The sequence below is a fragment of the Epinephelus lanceolatus genome, chromosome 4 (genome assembly GCF_041903045.1).
Source record: "Epinephelus lanceolatus isolate andai-2023 chromosome 4, ASM4190304v1, whole genome shotgun sequence".
Taxonomy (NCBI): domain Eukaryota; kingdom Metazoa; phylum Chordata; class Actinopteri; order Perciformes; family Serranidae; genus Epinephelus; species Epinephelus lanceolatus.
This window is the reverse complement of record NC_135737.1, coordinates 13,824,494-13,843,082: the sequence shown is the minus strand read 5'-3', so window position 1 is coordinate 13,843,082 and position 18,589 is coordinate 13,824,494. Positions and strand designations below refer to the sequence as shown.

At 39.9% G+C, this 18,589-nt stretch overlaps 2 protein-coding genes across 3 annotated transcripts in view; both read left to right on the top strand.

Annotated features, from left to right (window-relative positions):
* Positions 1-401: 401 nt before the first annotated feature.
* On the top strand, positions 402-7,825 carry eif3k (eukaryotic translation initiation factor 3, subunit K). 2 transcript variants are annotated; one of them, XM_033630584.2, is made up of 8 exons: positions 402-569; positions 2,045-2,143; positions 3,458-3,578; positions 4,479-4,553; positions 6,194-6,260; positions 6,420-6,497; positions 6,657-6,782; positions 7,691-7,825. In XM_033630584.2, exons 1-8 carry the CDS (start codon positions 508-510, stop codon positions 7,720-7,722), a joined length of 660 nt encoding a protein of 219 aa, XP_033486475.1. In that variant the 5' UTR covers positions 402-507; the 3' UTR covers positions 7,723-7,825. The 2 variants fall into 2 exon arrangements, with proteins under 2 accessions (XP_033486475.1, XP_033486474.1); XM_033630583.2 differs by having other exon boundaries at positions 4,476-4,553.
* Positions 7,826-9,450: 1,625 nt separating this feature from the next.
* LOC117259556 (calpain-9) overlaps positions 9,451-18,589 on the top strand; it is a 29,211-nt gene continuing 20,072 nt past the window's right edge. Inside the window, exons 1-4 of the mRNA XM_033630940.2 lie at positions 9,451-9,795; positions 15,248-15,317; positions 17,000-17,118; positions 17,485-17,618. Of these exons, the coding sequence (XP_033486831.2) occupies positions 9,559-9,795; positions 15,248-15,317; positions 17,000-17,118; positions 17,485-17,618 (560 nt within the window). The 5' untranslated portion in view covers positions 9,451-9,558. The remainder of the gene's footprint in view (positions 9,796-15,247; positions 15,318-16,999; positions 17,119-17,484; positions 17,619-18,589) is intronic.

Here is an 18,589-nt window from a genome sequence, read left to right as displayed (position 1 = left end):
TCATTACCATTTTAAAGTGTATTTCTTTATGTTTCGGAGGGATTAAGAATTTGAGAATTTTGTCCTAATATCATTTACTCTTTGTTGATGATTTTGTAGATAGACAGTCCTCCTTAAACCAGGATGCACAATATTTACTAGGTATTGTTTTAAAAAGTTAAAATTGCAGCTTTTGTGTAGAAAAAAAATCCAAGTAATCCTTTTTAAGTTATGTAATTTCAGTGTTGGTACGTTACTTTGAAGTACTCTTGCAATGGTTAGGCCCTGCTGTTTTTTAAAGTCATGATGTTACACACTCCGGTCAGTAGGTGGCGCTATGTATAATGTTAGTGTTGGTGGTTGAAGTTTGTGGAAGTAAAACCGAAGAAGAAAACGTTCCGTTTGTGCGTCGCTGTTTCCGGTCCGACCCTTTTCTCCCTCCGCTCCGGTGGCTTTTCTACTTTGCGGCCCACGTGCGGATTTAATTCGGTTTTTCGCCCTAAAGTTTGCTGTCAGAGTCTGGACCAAATGTCGGCGTCTTTCGAGCAGATGAGGGCGAACGTGGGGAAGCTCCTGCGAGGAATTGATAGGTATGAATGATCCTCTCAATTAAGTAACGTCCCGACGAACAAGCAAACTGTAGCTTAGCTTGTTGGCTAATGTTTGAAGCTAACTATTGCTGAGTTCAGAAGCAGAATCAATTTTAATGGCCCAATATATGAACACATAAAAGGATGTTTGCATTGCTCTCAATGAACTTACATATTAAAAATCATAACAGCTTAGAGCAAGGACAACACGGCTGAACACATAAAGGCAAAACACAGACAGGACCATGTACACAAGCGGCAAAACGTATTTCGGATTTTATGAAGCGATATTGAATCATTCAATTGAAGATCAATTTGAAAAGGTTGAATCAATTATGCCAACCCTACTTTATTAGATTAATTTAATAAATTACATACATAGTATACATTTAATACTCTCAACTAATATTATAAAGACAGTGACTAAAATAGTGAGTAGTGAATACTGTATTGAAATAAACGTATAAAATAATAACATACTATTTCAAAATATAATATATAATGAACACAAATATAAAAAATGTCTGTGCTGTATTATGCAATTATACTCTGAATGTTGCAAGAGCCAGTCCTCAATATGATATTGATTTAAACATGAGCAACTAAGTGGTTAAAGCACTGGAATCGTCCATTTTATTTTTTAATTTAATAGATTATAATATTGGATACAATATGTTGACTGCCAAACTGGTATTATCTCTGGTTTCATTTTAGAAATCTGGTCATCTTAAAATACTACCACTGACCTAATAAAATTAAAATAAGACATCTTTATAAAATTCAAGTAAGTTGTTAACTATACAATTACTGCAAAGAATTCAACACTGAATGAATAAGCATGGACTGGATGATTATGTGCATGTGTACACTGATCAGCCAAAACACTAAAACCTCTGACAGGTGAAGTGAAAAGTCTATAACATTGATCATGTTGGTACAATGTAATGTTGCACTGGGAAATCTTGGGTCCTGTCATTCATGTGGATGCCACCTGACACACACCACCCATCTTAACACTGATGTGACAAATGTTATCTGCTCAAGATTGATTATTCTCCTCCAAGACAAGACAGCACCTGATGTTCACATACAGTACAGAGGCTTGCTAACCTGGTTGATCTTTTCAATGAGCCTGTATTTAATAATGCAGTGATAAAAAGTTTTGTTAGTATTTCCAACTCATGAGTCTTGAAACAATATTAATGCCTTTGGTGGAATAGCATGGGCACAAATATGAGCACAAAAGAGAAAAGACAAGTGCAGAAAACATGTCGGACAGAGAAATTTCAGCATCAAATCACTTGCATGGTTATACATGGTACAATCACTGCCTTGAAGAACATTTAACCAAACATGCTGAATTATAAGGTGCTGAAAATATCTGACCTGCAGTGCAGCATATCTGTATCCACTACACAGAAATACTGATCGATCCATACTTGATTCATAGGTGATGCTCTTGACTCTCCTCACAGGTACAACCCAGAAAACCTTGCAACGTTGGAGCGCTACGTGGAGACACAAGCTAAAGATAATGCCTACGACCTGGAGGCCAACCTGGCTGTCCTGAAGCTGTAAGTTCCACCAGCCACCATTTAACATACATTCAGATAATTTCAGCTGACACAGGAAAGTTTGTTTAATCAGCTGATCTGGAGTCTCTCTTGAAAACACTGAGCCTTGTTTGCTAATATGTGTGTAGAAACGTTGTTACTGTGTGCATAAAAGAAGTGTGTGTACACAAACTCACCATCGGATTCATCACACATACACACCAGCCAATTTTGTTCTTACCACAGTGTTTGTGTTGGTGAATCAGTCATTCTAAATGACAGGTGCGTGCACGCTATGAGCAATCAGCATACTGCCACACGTCTACATTTCTCTATACAAGGAAATATATATCACCTAGAGGTCTATCAGGAAGAAAGCAGCGGAGTTGTTTCTATGCAAATATTTAGGCTCTGACGCACAAATGTTGGACGTCAGTGAGCATGTGAGTGTAATGGCAGTCAGAAACAGTTGATAAGCTGTTTGTCACTCTATTCAAACATGTTCAAGCATGCCGGTCTCTGATGCGCACTCACCTGAACATACAGTCTGCAATATCTAAGGTTAGATAGTCCATCTGAACAGCTGCTTGGAGGTAGATCATAATCTTTGATATTCTCTGCATGCCTGTTAATAGGCTACCAATGCACCAGTTGGCTACACACGAACAAATGTGCAATTTCTGTAAAATAAAAACTGTGTCACTCCATTTTCATAGTTGAATTTTGTAATTAATAATTGATGAGGATGAAAGGGTGTCAATGTCATAATTATTTAGTATATTTGACCAAATGCCTTAGTCGATTAAAATTTTTAAACTGTGTCCATTAAAGCTTTTTTTAATAATTCCGGTTTTGATATGCTATGCATTTAGTTAAAAGGTGTTTACATTTTCTGAGACAGCCATGCCGCCATCATATGTGCGTATATATGGTCTGAGGCAGCTCTAGATTTGCTCGCAGAGTAGGAGCAAAATCTGGTAAGAAAATATTGATGAATCCCATGCACAGTTAAAGCACAGATTTGTGCGTCTGCTCTGTTTGTGAATGAGGTCAAAGTAGCATGCATGGTCGGGGAAATCCTGTTGGCTGGGGGAATAATCAGTTTTCTACACCCTTTTCAGTGAGTTAGTATCTTTGTTGTTTTACCATCTGTAAGTATGTTTTAGTGGCTTTAAAAATAACAGTTGTGTTTTTATTTAGCTGTATAATCAAACTTGTTCTGTAGGTTTTCGGTGGTTCTTGTTCACTGTAGCAAGGATCAAAAGCCAAGTTATCCTAACATTTAACAGTCATGATACAAATGTTATATGTTAAAAAAAATCTCCACCTCTGCAGGTACCAGTTTAACCCAGCCTACTTCCAGACTCAGGTGACATCACAGATTCTGCTGAAGGCTCTGACCAACCTGCCACACACCGACTTCACTCTCTGCAAGTGTATGATCGACCAGACACACGTATCCTTTTGGTGCTGTTTCATCCATCCAATGTCATTTGATTGTTGTACCATTAGCTCCCATTCGCTAATATGTGCGAAGTTTACAGTCACAAGGACGATGTTTACATAAACAAAATATTCTGTTTTTTGCTCTTATTCCGAAAAATCCCCCAATACTAAGCTGTTTACTTGGCTTATGAAAATAATTATTACACAAATATTACTGTTTACATGCAGCCATGCATACTCTGATTAGTGTGCCTTAACATGTCGTTCATCACGTTAAAATAAGGAAAAGTTGAAAGGGTATAGCTGCTTTCGCCATTTTGCGTCTTTGCATCAGAATAGTTTATTTATTTATTTATTTTTCCCCCAGAGTTCTCCAGTCATGGCAAACACAGCCTCCTCCTTTCATTCCTCTGAACACCTTCTTGAAAATTTGGCATTGTGATATCTGCTCATATCCCAAAACCTGTTGATATCCATGTCTTTCATAAAGTTTAACCATAGGTGTGTTTCTCTGTCACACCAGAATGTGGCCTTTTCTTTTGAGCATGCATCTTCATCCGGCCTTGCAAACTATTGGTGAGTTGGTTTGTGTATAATATATCCATAACAACGCACAGAACTGACTGTTAACAGACAAGAGGCTGTGTGTTGCTGCAGTAAAAATGCACCCTATACATGTCCAGGGTGGTGGGGGTGGGGATAACATTAACGTTACAGGACTAAAGCTGGCCAACAACTGTGGAGAGAGACGGGGAAAAAAACAGCAGTAGAACCTGAACATTTTTAAATCTAACTCTTGAGTTTTTATGAAGTGTGTTTTACAATGAGTTTGGTCTCTGTTCGGTAAGGAGGGGAACAGGCAAACTCTGTCTTGGGGTTTGGGGGCATTTCCTTGACTACAGTGTCGCAGCAAGAGGAGCGGCCCATCAGACAGATCCTCTACCTGGGGAACCTGCTGGAGACGTGCCACTTCCAGAGCTTCTGGGTATGCACATGCGCACACACACACACACACACACACACACAAAATGACACGATGTGGCAACTTTAACTTTTAAAGTTTTACACAGCACGTCTTTCAGTTAAACTTCGCCGTACCTGAATCCAAAGTATCGCCATGTAATAGACGTTGTGTTTTTTTCACCACCAACTCAGCCTGTTCATGGTCGTGCTCATGCTCTTCTTCAGTGTCTGTGTTGGTCACTGCTGCACGCCGGGTGGTCACCTGACCATACGTGCTGCACACACTAGGATAGCTTGTGGGCATAATGTCAGAAGACTCCATACACTACAGGAGAGGCAGTCACGTTCACAGGCACACACGTTAACATTTATTTACATTAAATCGCAAATCGCAGCCTTTTATGCGGTTATGTAATCACACAGCCTGACATCGCAATTGCGATTAGATCGTGCAGCACTACACCGTACGATTTCAATTAGATGCAATTCAGGGGCCTGCGATTGATATGAGACAATATTACGTGTCCATGTAACACAAGAAGCTGCCATTTTTTTGCTTTAGGCCACAAAAGATAAAAACGCCACATAAATAATGTAAGTAATTGAAACCGCCTAGGTGCAGTGAAGTTTCCTTTGAACTGACTTCACTAACTTACATAAAAACGCGCATGGGATGAGTTAACCTTTCTGCCAGAAAGATCTGTCTGGTAAAAATTGGTTCTTTTTAACCCAAATTGTAATCTTTTCTATAAAACATGAAAGCAAGCTCCCGAAAAGAGCCATGAAACATGGATTAACAGCAACGCCATTGTTATTAAACAAAAGTGTAAAATGTGGCTCAATGTTAACTGTCAAGGTTCATAGTCAAAACAACTGGTTTCTGCCAGTCACCCATTATTAGCTTAAGCATGTTTACATTGCACAAATTAGCCTGGCACCCAGCAGACTCTTCCTCTCCTCAGAGTTTAACAAACTACATATCACTTACACTTGTCCTACTCACCACTGGTTTAAGTCCTTGCATCTCCCAACAAAACAGCACAGTCAAATTTTATAAACAGTGCTAAACGATAGCAACGGTGCTGACAGAGCCAACAGTGTTAACCAGCTGGAAACTACAAGGGCGGGCGCTGATGCCGTCCAGATATCAGCAGTAATGGCCATATGAGCATGATGCAAAATGGCAGCGATGAGCTAACCAGTGGGATACACACATGCACAACCAGAACGTCTCAGCGCAGCAAACCACAGAGAATCTCAAATTACACCACACATGGAAGGAGCATGACTTCAGTCTCTGCTCAGCACACCAGTATATTACGCAAGTATATATCCATTATATCTTTACATAGCAGATAGTGGTTAGCTCCTGTATTAATGCTCTGAATGTCACACAGCCTTTAAATTGCAGGTTGCCTCTCATTAATTTCGTTCACTCTGTGGTTCACCTGCGCACAACGCTGTGTTACCGGGATAAACAAAGGAACAGAAATGGATGGGGCTTAATATTGCTGACTCATCCATAATTGTACACCTTTCTTACAACACCTCTGCCCTTCCTGTTCTAAGACCTTTTTGTTTTCTTCCTCTTTTCCAAACTTGCGAAAGAGTTTGTTCCCTCAGTGTCATTAAATCATGTCCTTTTCCTCTTCTTCCTGGCAGACGAGTCTCGAGGAGAACCGAGAGCTCATCGACGGGATTACTGGTTTCGAGGACTCTGTTCGCAAGTGTGAGTGTAATGTTCTGACTCATCTCAGTGGACATTATAATCTTACAATAAATAGGAACAGTCTGTGGGAAACAAGCACACCCAAACAGAAAAGATGCACGTTAAACTTGTTTAAACATGATCAACAGTGTCTGTTGTTTAATTGATCCTCCTCCTCAGTTATCTGCCATGTTGTGGGCATTACCTACCAGACCATCGAGCACCGGCTACTGGCTGAGATGTTGGGAGACCCATTGGGTAAGAAGTGCAGTAAAGCACAGACCTGCTACAGTGATCAATGCACCAAATGTTAGATAGTGTGCCAGTTAAAACAATCTCTAGACAATAAAATGATGCAGGGACAAACGTGACCGAACCTTCCAGCATTAACCCCTCTCTCTGTGTGTGTTTGTCCAGACACGCAGGTGAAGGTGTGGATGAATAAGTACGGCTGGACAGAGAACGAGGAAGGACAAATCTTCATCTTCAACCAGGAGGAGAGCGTCAAGCCCAAGAACATTGTGGAGAAGATTGACTTTGAGAGTGAGTGCTGCCGCTCAGACTGACAGATAACTGAGTATTATATGCTAGAAACTGAATTAAATTAGGAAACAAAAACTAATACATGTATCACATGGACTTTTCCAGGTTCTTTAGGTGAACCAGTTCTAATATTTGTACCACATAATACTGCACTTTATCACCAATGTAACATGATGGGTTGCACTTGTCATGTGTGCTAATGGGTTGCTGACTCACTGTGTCTTATTGTTAGTGCTGAAAGCTGCAAGCTTTCCCATCAGTTGATGAGAACAGTCTCATCTGAATGTAGAAGTTCAAATATGAGGATTTGCCCCCTTTCTTTGTTTCATGTCATTATCTTTGTCAGGCGATTAGTCGTGTGTATGTATCTGTCTGTCGGCAGCTAATCTGGCAAACTACTGGACCAATCAGCCTTATGAGAGTGTATGCTCATGGACCTCTAGTGGTTGCGGTGATTCATAATCATTAAAAAAATCTGTTTTATTCACTGTTTTATAACATCAGTAACTGCTGACCCCTCAATCGGGGCTGCAAATTTTCTGGAAATCTGCTCGGCTAGAAACAACAACTCTTGCTGTCTGTCTGTTGCAGGCCTCATTTTGAACCAGAGCATTTGCAGATAAATTCCATGCTCGATATGTTATGATCCGCTAAAGTAAGGCACGATACGAGATGGAAAAAAGGCCTGTTTTTGTTATCTTCACCACCATCTCAACTGTAAGAGAGTCAGGAGGGACAGTTCCACTGGCCGCATCTGCTTCCTGGTTTTGTTTCGTTTTTGTTTCCTGTTTGAGTGAAATATTTGTTTTTATGTTGTAGATTTACTGGAAGTTGAAGTTTAATATTTTTTCTATTTCCCTCTTTTTCTCTCTTTCTACACATCTCCCCCTATTTTTTTCTTTTTACAGGTGTATCCAGCATCATGGCCACATCTCAGTGATGCAAACACACACACACATATACACATATTAAGCATGACAGATTGAACCAGGTCATTTGTTTTCATAATCACTCTTTTCTCAATAAAAATAATTTATCAGTAACACCAGTTGTCTGTGTTTGCTGCTCTCTTTATGGTCTTTAAAACTTCCCCTCCCTTGCTTCATTATTTAAAGGTTTGGTGTATAAGATTTAGGGGGTTTAGTGGTGAGAACTGTAGATTGCAACCAGCTGAAACTTCTCTTAATTATAATTCCTACAGTATTCATTGTCCAGGAGGTTTTTAGCAGGAGCCAAATTATCTGCAGAGGTCTCTTCCTCTCCAAAACAAACAGACCCAATGATTTAAACGTGTAAAAACACTGAATAAAGTAGTTTCACATTTAAAAAAATGTGAAACTACTCTCTTGCTGTCATCACAGAGGGGCTGCTTACTACAGTTGCTGTCGCAAAAACAGGAATGGCCCTGTCTATAATCAGTGTTTGGTTTGTCCATTCTGGGGTTCTGTAGAAAGTTAGCAGTGCATCATGGCGGACTACGTGGACAAAGCCTTGCTCCTTATGTAGATGTTTACGTCTCATTTTAAGGTAACAAAAAATTCTTATTTTCTAGTGATTATAAACTAAAGGAAACACTGATTATATTCCATTGCTGCCAACATATCCCCCTAAATCCTACACACTGGACCTTTAAAACTTTTGCCACAACATGTTAAAAGAGGAAATATTTGGCAGCTCTTCCCAGGAAATATTTTACTTCCTTGTATGTATTTTATGGTATTGGGGTGTTGGCTATACACTGTTATTAGGTAAAATAAAAACCCAGCATGAATCAGGGCAGCCATGTGTGAAGCTGCTGCGTAATCATCATGTGAGGCTGTTCTCAGAAATGAGCCAGTTTTCCTTGAAATAAAAACATTTCATGTTAAAGCCTTTAACAAAAAAAAGGTTTGGTAACCTCTGGTGAAAGGTGGAAAAGTACTCAGATCTTCTACTTAAGTAAAAGTAGTAATACCACAGTGTGGAAATACCCTGTTATAATAATAATAATTAACAGTACAATAGTAGCATCTAAATATTCTTAAAGCTCTAATCATGGAGGACTTATTATACACAATGGCCCATTTCAGAATAATAATTATTATAGTATTGGATCACACTTATTGATGTGTTTATGTGTTTATGACTGTGATGTTGCAGCTGGTGAAGGTGGGTCTCATTTTAACTAACTGCTGGGTAGCTTGTGAATATTCCCCCAATGCATAATAATTTATTTTGGTAATATTTTGTATTAATAATCTGAATCTGCAAATTAACCCGTAACTAAAGTTGTCAAATAAATCAATAAGTTATGAGTAAGTTTTCAAATATAAGTTGAAGAAAATTAAAATATTCAAGTAAAATACAAGTACTTTAGAGCTGTAGCCTACATAGTACACTGCTAGAATAAACCTAGGCTGCATAGTTACTTTCCACCTCTGACCCTGGTGTGTGTCTTTGGGAATGGAAAGCTTGTTAAAGTGTCTCTGATATCTGGAAGAACTTTACATAAAAAGATATCAGAACCTTTGATTTATTTTTGGGTGGCTTTGTATTTGTTGAATCTGTAAACTGAAGTGGAGAAACGTAGGGGCGCCTGGCTGACGGGGACTGAAAAAACCGTGCCGCAGTGAACTCAGCAGCAACAGCCACCCACACCTTCCGCGCAGGTGAGCATCTACCTGTCTACAGCTCCCACAGGGCGTGGCTACTTTGTGTTTGTTGACAATTTAAGCGAGAGACAGAAGTCGGAAGCTTAATTCAGATTGCTGAAGAGGCAATACAACACATCTCCAACATGTTTAAGTCCATGAGTTTGTCCTCTGAAGGCTCCTTCGAAGATGCGGACTCGGTCAGCTCCGACGAGCTGCTCGGCTCTCAGTCCCGCCGCTGGCTCAATGACCTCATGACCACGGACATGCCCGTGGAGGACGGGCACGTCAACTCGGTCGGCGTGGACGGACTGTTCGTGGACTATCACTTTCCCCGCGGAGAGCTGGAGATGAAGTCCGGGGTGGAGTGGAAACGACCAAAGGTAAAGAAAGGGTGAAACCTTTTAAACCTCCTCTGCTGTGGCGCATACAAACTTAAATACATTTAATTAAAGGTAATAAAGTGTGAGCTACATTTCCAGTGGGTTTTTTTTTGCATGCAACAGGGCAGGTCATTTTCAGTTATCACCCTGTGTGACCTAATTCTCCAGGGAGTCTGGGGTGAATAAATCTGAGGGGAAATTTTTAGAAACTAAACGGCTGAACAATTAAACCAGGGAATCTAAAAGTTTTGATGACTGGATGGTATTTTAGGGAAGCCAGCATATTACTGAGTGCTTCACAGGAAAGATGCACACTATAACTTTTTAATTACTTTATCATCATGACATACTAACTTTTCACAAAAACTATAATAGACAGTGATAACACCTACTACATAACACTCATATTACACTCCAGTTTTCCACTTTTTAATACATTTGACAATCATGGGCAGAAGAAGAGATAATGAGCCCCTGGGCATAGATATGCAAAGGACTCCACCATCTCATAGGAGCAAGACACAGACTTTGTGATGCCTTTGCATGTCTTTGTTGCGGTTATGCATCTTTTTTGTGGTTGTTTGGGTCTCAGAGGTATCTGTGTGACTTTATTGGTGTTTTTGTGTTGCTTTGTAGTCCTGTTTTGTCCCATTGTGGTTGTTCTGTCCATTTTGTAGTTCTTTTGTTTCTCTTTTCCGCTGTATCTTTTTGTAATCATGTTGATTCTCTTTCTGGTCTTTCTGGTCTGTATGTGTTATATTGAGTGACATTTTGCAAATAAAGGCCAGGGGGCCCCCTGACTCTTTGGGCCCCTGGGCCTGTACCCAGTAGGCCCTTTTATAGTAATCCACCCATGTTGAAAGTAACATAATAGAGGGGGAGATCAGTGTTTGACATTGATTGTTCACACAGTAGTCAAGCAACGGCTTCTGCTGAAGCACAGCAACATAACTTGGACAAACCACACACAGTTCTGCAGTAGCCACACCGTAATACTAACACCAAGAGTGAAAATAATGACGATTTGTCATGCTTATTTATGATTCTAATTACATTTGCTAATGATTACTTTGGGTGGTGGTGTGTTGTTGCCTGTTGCTGCATAACAAAAAATATTTATATTTTTTTAATCAATATACTGGAGAGAATATTTTGAGCATATTTGAATACATATTATAATTAGTGCCTGGGCATGCATCAGCTGAAATATATGTCAGTGCATTAGCATGTATGTTGTACCTGGTCAAGGAGTTCATCTTATTTTTTTATGTTGGACCATGGTGAATTAACTTAGTACAAGCTCTGCACCTAAGCGTAGTATTGCAGCACTTGTTTCTTTACTTCAGTATTTTCATTTAATGCTACTTTGTAATTCTACTGTACTTTGACAGCTGCATATATACACCCTGGACAGGTTGCCAGACTATCACAGGGCTAACACATAGAGACAGACAACCATTCACACCTACAGCCAGTTTAGCATTACCAGTTGACTTGTGTGTGTTTGGACTGTGGGAGGAAGCTGGAGTACCCGGAGAAAACCTACACTGACATTGACCTACATTGACATGGGGAGAACATGCAAGCTCCGCACAGAAGGGCTCTTTCCTGGATTCGAACCAGGAACCCTTTTGTTCTGAGGCAACAGTGCTAACCACTGTGCCACTCCAGAATTATTCAGCCAATTTAAATTTGTTATGGCACTTATGTGTGTATGAATTTATTGGATTTACCTCTGCCTTCTTTTACTTTCCCCAAAAACAACTTCCTCAATTTATATTTCCATAAAACTATGAAACATAAAGCACAAATACACACAAATGAGATGCATTTCGTCCTGGGCATGCATCAGCTGAAAGATATGTCAGTGCATTAGTATGTATGTTGTACCTGGTCAAGAATGAGTTCAATAATAAATTTGTTTTCACAAGACTTAACAGGTCAGTCAAAGGTGTCAGTACTGTGGGCTAGAATCAATCAATCAATCTATTTTATTTATAAAGCCCAATATCACAAATCACAATTTGCCTCACAGGGCTTTACAGCATACGACATCCCTCTGTCCTTATGACCCTCGCAGCGGATAAGGAAAAACTCCCCCCAAAAAAACCCTTTAACGGGGAAAAAAAACGGTAGAAAGAGGTATGTCTAGGAAAACACATTGTTCCTGATGGGGGAAGAATTATCATAACCAATTATCATAACCAATTATGATCATATCTTGGGCGATGTATTAATCAATAGAAAGATGGTCTAATACCGGTATCCTATTGTACCTGTTTCACAATATTCCGCTGCCCCTGCCATCATCGCATTTCACTAAATCAAAGAAAATATGTTTGTATTTTATTTGGAATAGCAGACAACACAGGTTACGTCTGACATTATTATACTTATTGTCTGTCAGAGGGGGTTGTAATATTTGAATGTCAGTGCACACTGAAATTCAAAATTCAAATACAAAATGGTCGAAACATTCAGGCTTGATTTCCTATCCTGCCCTGGGTAGCCCAGATGTTGCTATTTTAACTAATAACAAGGATTTTCTGAAAGTTACAAACAGAACCTTTAAACTTTGCCTCCAGGTGCTATTTAGTAGGCCTACACTCAAGTGCAAGTTTATTTCTATAGCTAATGCAGTCTTACACAGCGGCCCTGCATCTATCCTTCACGAAAGTTATCATGTTTTTCAGAGAGGCTGTAGTTTATGTTGCCGTTGGATTGTTTATACTAACTTGAGATTATCATAAGTATGTTTAGAATTATTAATCGGACGTCTACAAAAATGATAATTATCATACACTTTGCAATACTGCACAAACTAATGCAAATCTTCCTGTGACTCTGAGTAAAACTGTTGAAGAAAGAACAGATACTGTGCCAAGTTTATGTCACATGTTCTGATTAAATAAGTAGCTGACACTCCCTTTTGCATGGTGCTGTTCTGACGCGCTAAATCCTGTTTTGTTTGTCCTCGTGTTACTGTTTTCCTCTCCATCGTCTCTCTTCTTCTTCTTTGCTCTGAGAAGAATACAGAAGATTACAGAAAAGTAAACATCAACCCATATCAATTTATGAGTTAAACTTTGCCTTCAGGTGCTACTGAATAAACTGAATATCGACAAACAAGTTAATAATATGTGCAGAACGTCCTGGTCTGTCTCATCTGTAGCTGGCAGACATATATAAAGACATTAGATAGTGCATAAGTTGAAAATAGAAAGAAATATAAAATAGAATACTGTGGTTGACAGGTGTACAGTAGTGATAATGAATGAACTGTAATATAGACAGGATTAAATAAATATATATGTCGACTTCAGCATGAGCAGGTATAAACAGGTAGCAGGAGATAGTATGAAGGTAAAAAATCACCTGTGTGATTAAAGTGGCGTTGTTGCATCCTGTTTGTCTCTTAAAGTGACGGTTCACTCCAAAATACATATTTGTTGCTTTGAGCATCACAAGCCGAGTGGCATCCAGTTTCATTATGTTCAAGAGAAGGCAGATATCTTTACAGCTGATATCTCCAACACTCGGCAACTCACACCAAAACAATCTAGATTATATAAATAGCACTACAGCTATGAGGGAAAATATGTAATTTAGATTTGGGGGTGAACATGATTTCTCAACAAGAATGAAAATGACAAAATCAAATAGATAAAACGTCATAAAGTTTAGTATGTAAAAAGAATCAAGGCACCTGAGAAAACCTTAGACTTGTTGGCTCAAAAAGAAAAATGTTGTCAGGCTGTATAAAAGTGTCATCATCATTTCATCAACACACGGTGAGGTTAAACAAGGGCGCACTGGAGGAGAGAGCACTTGTTACTCGCTTGTCTAACATCAAGTGAACTTTCAAGACACACTAAAGACACACTAAAATGGACATTCAGTTGAAGACTACCCCTTTTATGTTTTGGTATATGTATGTCAGAAGGTTGTCAGTCCTAAGTTTATCAGTTTATTGTCATAGCCTGGCATCACCAGACCAAATCACAAAGGCCAGTAGTATCTGCCAGAGCAAATAAAACCTGATGTCACAGATTTGTTTGGCTCTCAGGCCGGTGGTTTGACACTTGAACAGTTAATGACCAGGACATACCAATCCTGTTTGACTGGTACTGTGGACTCTCCCTCATATTTACATACTGTACAGTCTACTGAGTCCATAATGAAATATTATCTCATTATTTCTGTCACATTTCTGTTTCAGTTGGCTAGACAAAGTGTTGTCAGTCAGTTCATTTCTGAGTAGTTATGCATCAAAGCATGTGAAATATCTATTATGCATACATCCAGCCATCCATATTCATCTGCAGCAGGCTGAGCAAGGTGTTTCAGACACCCCTCTCCTCAGTGGCTCCAAAGCGGCAACAGCTCTACTCCAAGCTCCCTCCAGATGTCTGCACTCCTCACCCTGTCTCTAAGGTTGAGCCCAGCTTCCCTACGGAGGAAACTCAATTTAGGCACTTATATCCTCAGTCTCATTTGTTTTGGTCACTACCCAAAGCTCATGACCATTATAGGTAAGAGTCAGAACATAGATGGACTGGTGAGTCGGGATCTTTGCCTTCTGGTTCAGCTCCCTCTTCACCACAACGGTCTGGCTTTATTTATACAGCCCTTTCCAATACTGTGTTACAAAGTGCTTCACTTGTTTGACCAGGTCATCCATTTAACGGAAGATCATTGGTTCAATCCCTGATTCCTCCTGTCCACAGTCAAAGTATCACTGGGCAAGATACTGAACTCCAATTGCTCCCACTCTGGCAACTTGTATAGTAGCCTTGGCCACCAGTGTGTGTGAATTCTGCATGTTAGTTTGGCTTCATCTGTCTCTTGAAAATGGTGTGACCTAATGTTTCAACAGTTAAGGAGTTCTTGCCACAAAAAAGGTTGAAAACCACTGTCCTGGGGGAAAGTCCTGTGTTGTTTGACCAATCCACCACCCCAACCTGTGTCCTTACACAGACTTGGGGTCTTTATACTGCTTTCTTCTGTACTCCCGTGAGTGCATTGGTCATGTGATTCCAACCTTCCTGATTACTTGGATTATATACAAATCATGGTGCATTACTTTTCACGTACGAACCGAGCATTAGAACAGCCTGATTAAAATGGTAATTATCATACACCTGGCAACACTGCAAAGATATTAAGCCAATATCAATCCTGTCGTGTGACTATATGTAAGACTGTTGAAGTACTCCTTCAAAAAAAAACAAATATTGTGCCAAGTTTATGCCACTTTGCTCTGATAGCTGAACTGTAATAATTAGCTACCACGCACTTTAGCATTGTGCTGTTCTGACGCCCTAAATCCTGTTTATTCTCATTTGACTGTTTCCTTCTCTATCCTTTCTCTCAGTTGCTTTCTCTTTTTTTCTCTGGCTCCTCTGCCTTCTCCTTTTGGTCAACTAATCATCAAACTCCCTGCTGTTCCCAGGAGCTCTGCACATCACCTCAGTTCATAGTAGATGGAGCTTCTCATCTGGATGTCCGCCAGGGAAACCTCAGTAAGAAGACAGCTGACACATAACGTTATTATTTTTCTCACTCACCGTTGCATCTCTCGACAGAACAGCACATTTGAGTTTCAGCCTGCATGCACGTTTTTTCAGACTGTCATTGATGAAACAGAGAAGCTAATGTTAAAGTTAACTGAGTGAGATGCTGGTCTAGACAGCTAACATTATGTTGTGTTTTATCTGATAACGTAATTGTTCACAAACACCATACACCTGTTGACCTGTATTTTCTCCGAAATCCAAAATATTTGATTAGATTTGGATCGATGGATCATTACACCCCTATAAACGGTAGAATTTCAAAATACATCGTCCTTCTTCAGCTCTCTTCTCTCTATCCTAAGCCCCTCCCACCAGACGACCATGGGTGTTTACACGTGCTTTAAACTGTGACCCAGTGTTTCCCAGATACTGGTTTATTTAATCTTGTTTAACTGTAGATTTGCCTGCAGCTCATCTGCTCAGCCAAGAGATAAGAGAAGGTGCAAAACTCTAGTTTGCTGAGACTTTATTATGGGATGTTTGCTCCAATGAAGCCAAAATTAAACTGCCTACCCCAGCTATAAATCAAAAGAATCACAATCACATACACTGTTACTGAGTGGGGTTATATTAGTTTGTGTGTCAAGTAGCAGCGTTTGTTAGTTATTGAAGAGTCTGACAATCAGCACTTTGATGTGGCCTGCAAAACAACATAATGCAGCTCCACGGAGGTGAAACCATCTGTGACAGATCTGCAGGTGCATGAATAAAACCTGATGGACCTGCAGTTGATGAAGAATTACAGCTGCTGCTGACACAAATACAGACTGTGAAGGGGATGAGTCAGCAGGAAGCAGTGTACTTAACTGCCCCAACTGTAGATAATATTATTCAAATATGGTATTTGATATTTGTGTCGCAGTACCTTTGTTAGCCTTAGAGGCAAATTGGCATCAAAGATGACTGGTCAGCTCCCTTTGTAGAGCTATGGTCCCAACTTAGAACATTTCTATAATGTAAACTGTATTTTTCACAACTATTTTGCACATTATTGTGGACACGATAGTCCTCTCTATTCCCCACCTTTTATTTAAGTCAAATTCCTTGTACTGTATGTGCTCACATAGTTGGCCTATAAAGCGGATTTTAATTTTGACTTGCGTTCTCCTTCAGGTTACTTATACCTGTTAAACCCAATGCAGTCATTTGACACTTTCTGAATGCATATCATGAAACAAGTGGCCAGTGAACAATGGATTATGGGAGAATGAGGGCTGAAGAGGATGCACCAGTTTGTGTCAAATTTGGGCAAAAGACGACTGCATATGGAGGAGAAATAGGGCTTCTAAACAGGGACTGCCCATTGTTACAATGACCCAAATTCTTGAAGGCCCAGGAAAGATTGAAACTTTGCGTGTCTCAACAAGGCTGTGGTGAATGTACACTGAAACTAACTACATGGAGTGTGAACTTTAAGAGAAACGGTACTCCAGAGCAATGGCCATTTTGTTTTAATGGGCTGTTGGAGAAATGGGCTTTTGCTCCAATAAATTAAAAGTTTGGTCTAAGGGGGCTTAAGAATTTTGGGCCTTTGGAACAATGGTATAGCACCTTATAAACAGTTCATGACATTGTGTTGAAATGCAGAATTTAAATCATCACCTAACTTATTTCTCAATCCTCCCCAGATGACTGCTGGTTGCTTTCTGCCATCGCGTCCCTCTCCCTGCATCGCTTTCTGCTCGAGAAGGTCATGCCTCTTGGACAGGGCTTCCAGAAAGGATACAACGGCTGCTTCGTGTTCAGGGTAAATACCCGAAAGCTGCTTAACATGTTTTCTGCACAGAGCAGACGTCTTTGTTTTACAAGGTGGAATTCTCAGTCTGGGGTTTAAAATACAGGGACAATGACACAAAGGAACTTCAAATCTTTCTTGTCTCTGTCTGTCTTTGTGTTGACAACAATGGAATTTTCATCTAGATAACAAGTTCTGCATGATAGCAGATTTTGGAAAATGTTTGAAACTATCATGCTGACTTTTTATGGCCATTGTAAAAGTTGATGAAAGCAGGTCACTGGCATTGTAACAAAATGACACCACCCTCTCTCTCTCTCTCTCTCTCTCTCTCTCTCTCTCTCTCTCTCTCTCTCTCTCTCTCTCTCTCTCTCTCAGTTCTGGCAGTATGGTCAGTGGGAGGAGGTGAGGATAGACGACTTGTTGCCAACTTGGAACAACAAACTGATCTATCTCAGCTCCCCGGAAAGACATGAGTTCTGGAGCTCCCTGCTGGAGAAGGCCTACGCCAAGTGAGTCCCTGTGCATCAGTGTGCACGTCAGTCATTATCTCACTTAGATCTAACTGCTGAGGTAATGTGAGGGTAATCACATCCCATGAACTGGGACACTTTATACAATCAGCAACTCATCAAAAGTGCTTCTTATGTATTTGTGTGGACCCTTTGACTTTCGCCTTGCACCACTATCAGGCCCTGGCTTGTAAGAGGATTTTTTCTTGTTAGAAACATGTAAACTAGTTGCCGATGTTGTAAATTTCTACCTGATTTCGGATCATATTCCTGCTGGAGCATGTCTGGGTGTGTTTAGAAGCTTTTATTATACAGATGCTTAGTCAGTGACCTTGGCATCAGACGCCAACGCACAGAGGTACCCTTTAGCAACTGTATGAGATGCGGTGGCCTTTTCTGATGTTTCGGCCAAGTATGGTGGTAAAAAGAGCTAGAAAGTGTGCATAGGGTGAGAGGAAGTGGAGGTGAATGGGTCAAACAAACCCCAGATTTTCACCCAGGAAAAGTCTGTTTGTTTCCTCTGTGAAACCAAAAGTCATTCAAGTTATTTTAATAACTAACTAGTGCGCTAGTATGCTTAGAATGCTATGTGACATTATGCAACGTATGTCACATCATGTTACATCATGTCAGTGATAAACATACTTATTTGAAGTTTTTTTCTAAAAGGAAGTAAACCTAAAAAACAAAGTGTGCATGTGTGCAATGAGGGCGACATCACCCTCAGAATGAACTTAAGGAAGCAAATTTATCAGGATGCTGACTGTTTGGCTCGATACTGTCACATTGAGTGCACTGAACATTACAGCTGGTAGGGCAGAGATGTAGTCTGCCTGTTACCGACATTTCATGTTCAAGTTATGCTCCTTTGCAAAAAGTCTGTAATTAGTGGCTTTTTAAAAATAATTATTGTTGCTTCATCCAGTTACAGGTAGCACCAGAAATATCCTTAACCAGAATAACAAACATGT